The sequence below is a fragment of the Pterocles gutturalis genome, unplaced genomic scaffold, assembly GCF_000699245.1.
Source record: "Pterocles gutturalis isolate BGI_N339 unplaced genomic scaffold, ASM69924v1 scaffold11612, whole genome shotgun sequence".
Lineage (NCBI taxonomy): Eukaryota > Metazoa > Chordata > Aves > Pterocliformes > Pteroclidae > Pterocles > Pterocles gutturalis.
Window position 1 is genome coordinate 109,587 of NW_010112854.1, and position 3,630 is coordinate 113,216.

General features: G+C 42.8%; 1 protein-coding gene across 1 annotated transcript; it reads right to left on the minus strand.

The window, feature by feature from the left end:
- Nucleotides 1-1,436: 1,436 nt before the first annotated feature.
- LOC104462321 (melatonin receptor type 1C-like) lies at nucleotides 1,437-2,632 on the minus strand. The gene has a single exon (XM_010074226.1). The coding sequence runs from the start codon at nucleotides 2,630-2,632 to the stop codon at nucleotides 1,649-1,651; it is 984 nt and encodes a 327-aa protein (XP_010072528.1). The 3' UTR covers nucleotides 1,437-1,648.
- Nucleotides 2,633-3,630: the final 998 nt, after the last annotated feature.

Sequence of the window (3,630 nt, forward strand, 5' to 3'; positions counted from 1 at the left end):
TTAAGGATTAGGCACTTGGCCCGCTCACAGTTTTTGTAAATCCTACATGCCTCCATCTTTAGGCACCTGCATGCTATTGCAAAGTCTGGTTCTCAGTGTTCCAGGGTTCAGCCCTGGGAATTGTCCTGCTTTGACTATGATCAAAGAGGGAAGACAGCACTCTTTGACCAGGAGCGGGGCTGGCTGCTGTCCTTGTTAGACCCCGGGGCTCAGACTGGCTCCTCTCCATCACACAGCTCCCACCGTGCCTCTCACTACACCAGCATCAAGCCAGGTTTGCTAGCTTGAAGATAGAGTTGTACCAAGGGAGTTTTACCTGTTGATTTAATGGGAGTTTTTCAAAGCAGGATCCACACATTTAAAACCATTAGGAGATGAATTCACAATGAAGCTAAGGAAAAAAGATGAAGTCATATTTACAGACAGCTGCCATCACCTTCTCCACACTCCATTAAAGAAATAGCTTTATCTCTGCCCTTGTGCTTGTTTCTAATGTGATACTGGCCTTCCCAGCACTTCAGGACATTGTTTCCAATGACAAAGATAACAGAATTCAGGCTTTAACTGAGAACTGATGCATGATTATGCTTAAGTATCTTTCCTTTCCCAGTTCTATGAACTAATTAGTTTTGTACATGAATAAAATGGAAAAAAATTCTTTACTTTTTTTCCCCTCAGTCAAATTCATGTTATGTGATGGGCAAAGGGAGAGATGTTTGGAAAAAACACTTCCTTCCCCTTCTCCTTTTGTCTGCAAGTGTAAATATTACCAGAACTTAAAAGCTGGCATCTGCATTAAAAAGATGGGACTATGATATGTTCATTTTTTTTTTATGATATTCAGGTAGCAGGGACTTCTGAAAGACATTTGGAATGAATGTTGGTCATGACAGGATACTGCCTAAATTAGAATCAGGCTCCAAGTATCTTCCTGCAATTACATTATGTCATATGATACACTCTTACTCCTGGCCTGGGAAGGAGAGTACAAGGGTACTTAGTATCTGTAGATATTCAATTAAAGTGAGTGCATCAGATACTCACTAGGTCTGGCTTTTGCCTGCCTCACGTCTAGCTCAGGCTAGCTTCTAAACCTTAGGAAAAAAGAGAAAGGAAAATAAACTCACACTCAGTGGAAGTCATCATGCCCATGTGTATGCCTGCTGGCTAATACTGTTACCTACCCGAAAAGGTAAAAAGGCATGCAGTGTACACTTTGATTGCTATAGTTTGGGTTATGTTTAAAAGATAGAATTCAGAGGGAGGGGAGAAAGGTTTGTTTGTAATACATGGCAATTTTGCTGGCTCTTGAAGGTTGTATTTCAAGCATAACTGCATTTCTCCATGCGCTCTGAATGCTTCCCTTTTCAAGGGTATTGGCATGCTTGTGGCAAAAGCAACCAAACCAATAAATTAGGCACACGGTGAAAGATGGCATAGGAAAAAGAAAAGATAAACATCAGTTGTTTCCATTCTGAAAATCCTTACTCAAAGCCTTGATGTCACAGCAATAAGCTAAGCATGAAAGGCAGAAGACTCCTTCCTTGCATGAGGGGCCCAGCAACACCAGCTGTGAAATGCACACATAGAAAGGCTCTTCTATATTATATATACAACTGTAATCCAGAATAAATAGAACTGTTCTGACTCATAAGTGTATTTCAGCTTGGTGGTTGTTGTTTGTTACGGCTGGAGATGGCTTGCTTTTCATCCCATCTGTCCCACCCTTGGACACGTCAATGAACAGCAACCTGGGAGTCCGGAGTGTCAGCAGTATCCTTTTGTACTCCTTCCGGAAATTCTGGTTAAGAAGCCCATAGATCACAGCATTGAGGCAGCTGTTAAAATAGGCCATAAAATAGCTCAGAACAAAAAGCCACTCTGGAATGTGTGGTTCCACTTTTGAAGGATTAATTGAAACAGCAAGGCCAATAAAGTTTAATGGTCCCCAGCACACAGCAAAAAGGACAAAAACCACAAACATAGTCAAGAAATTCCGGATATCAGCTGCTCTGAGCTTCTGCTTGCAGTCTTGTCTCACCCGCTGCTTGACTTGAATCACCAAAATCCAGATCCTTAAGTAGCAAAACGTCACAATGGACAGTGGGACAATGAAGTGAACCACCACCACTGCGATGGTGTATGATGTACTCACTGTCTGGGCAAAGGTGCAAGAGTAAATCCGGGGGTCATACTGCAAGGAGCCAACGAAGAAGTTTGGCACAATGGCCACCACGGTGAGTATCCAGGTCAGGCAGAGATAGCAGTAGGTGTTCTTCAGGTTGAAGAGCTTATCGTACCGAAGGCTGTGGCAGATGTAGCAGTAGCGGTTGATTGCGATGGCCGTGATGTTGAAAATGGATCCAATGACACTTAAGCCCATCAGGAACCCACTTATCTGGCAGTGAACATTTCCCATGGTCCATCCATTGTGGAAAATGGCACTCAAGATCAGAGGGTACGGATAAACCGCAACTACAAGGTCTGCAACAGACAAACTGACGACAAAGATGTTGCCTACAAAAAAGAAGAAGAGACCGTGAGAGGTTAGCATAGGTCCAGACAGACAACGTGCAACCCAGAACTCCTCTTTAGGCCTAACTCTTCTCACAAGCTTCACTCTACCCTCCATGTGGAATTTGAAATCCTAGAAAATAAGAACTTGCTCTACTAGTGACAACAATGGAGAGTAACTATGCATGATTAACCCACATATTCTCTCTTAAGAAAATTCTGAACTGGAAGCATTACCCTTAACTCAGCTATAGCTCTGGGTCAGATTCCTGCATTCCTCTAAGTTGTGTAGGACAGAAGGATTTTGGTCTCCTTGTTAATCAGCCAGCACAACTCTAGTCACCAGGCAGCCACCTAGCATTTGCTGTCCTTCAGAGAATTTCATTCCTTTAAATATGTCTGGTGTGCTTTTAGGTAGGCAAAAAGCCTTTCTGTTCAGTTTGCCAGAGTAGAGGAGTGCATTAAGAAAGGGACCTTGAGGTCTTTTTGGAACTGGTGTAACCACAGGACCAGCTATAATGTTGAAATCTGTCATAATTCAGCTTTTTGATGACTAGACAAATTGCCATTTCAGGAGGAGCTCAACAATGCAGTTAGAGGACAGCACACTAGAAAAAGTAGTTGTTTTTCCTGACTCTACTACCTTCAGATATATCTGCAGTGGCAGGAAGGAAAATATTGCTAGAGTACAAGCAGAAGTTATGTTTAACACATTTTAAGTTTTAACTAACACCTATGACCCTATGATTTACAGGCAACATCCTAGCCCACTGATCACTCCTGCACCTTCTCCTCAAACCCTCATATCCTGCTGTCTACCAGATTATAGGAAAATACCACTAAAAAGAGATCTTTTTCTGTAGTATCCATGAAGGGACTCTCTGAGATCTCAGTTCAGCTAGGTCATCAGGTACAGTATTTGGAAAATACACCCAAGGGCTGGCAGAAATCATGGCCACATTGCCATTGCAGTTGGCTCATTGCTGTGTTTACTGCCAACAAAACCTATCAGGACAAGTCAACAGTTCATATCAGGCAGCAGAGTCCACTTCATGCTGACTGGAAAACAGTCCAGACTCGAGAATAGCCCACGGCAGTGTGAAGCTGAGACAGCTG

What these genes read in the sequence shown, in the direction of transcription:
- LOC104462321 (XM_010074226.1), bottom strand. Translation starts at nt 2,632, where the DNA reads ATGGAGGGTAGAGTGAAGCTTGTGAGAAGAGTTAGGCCTAAAGAGGAG.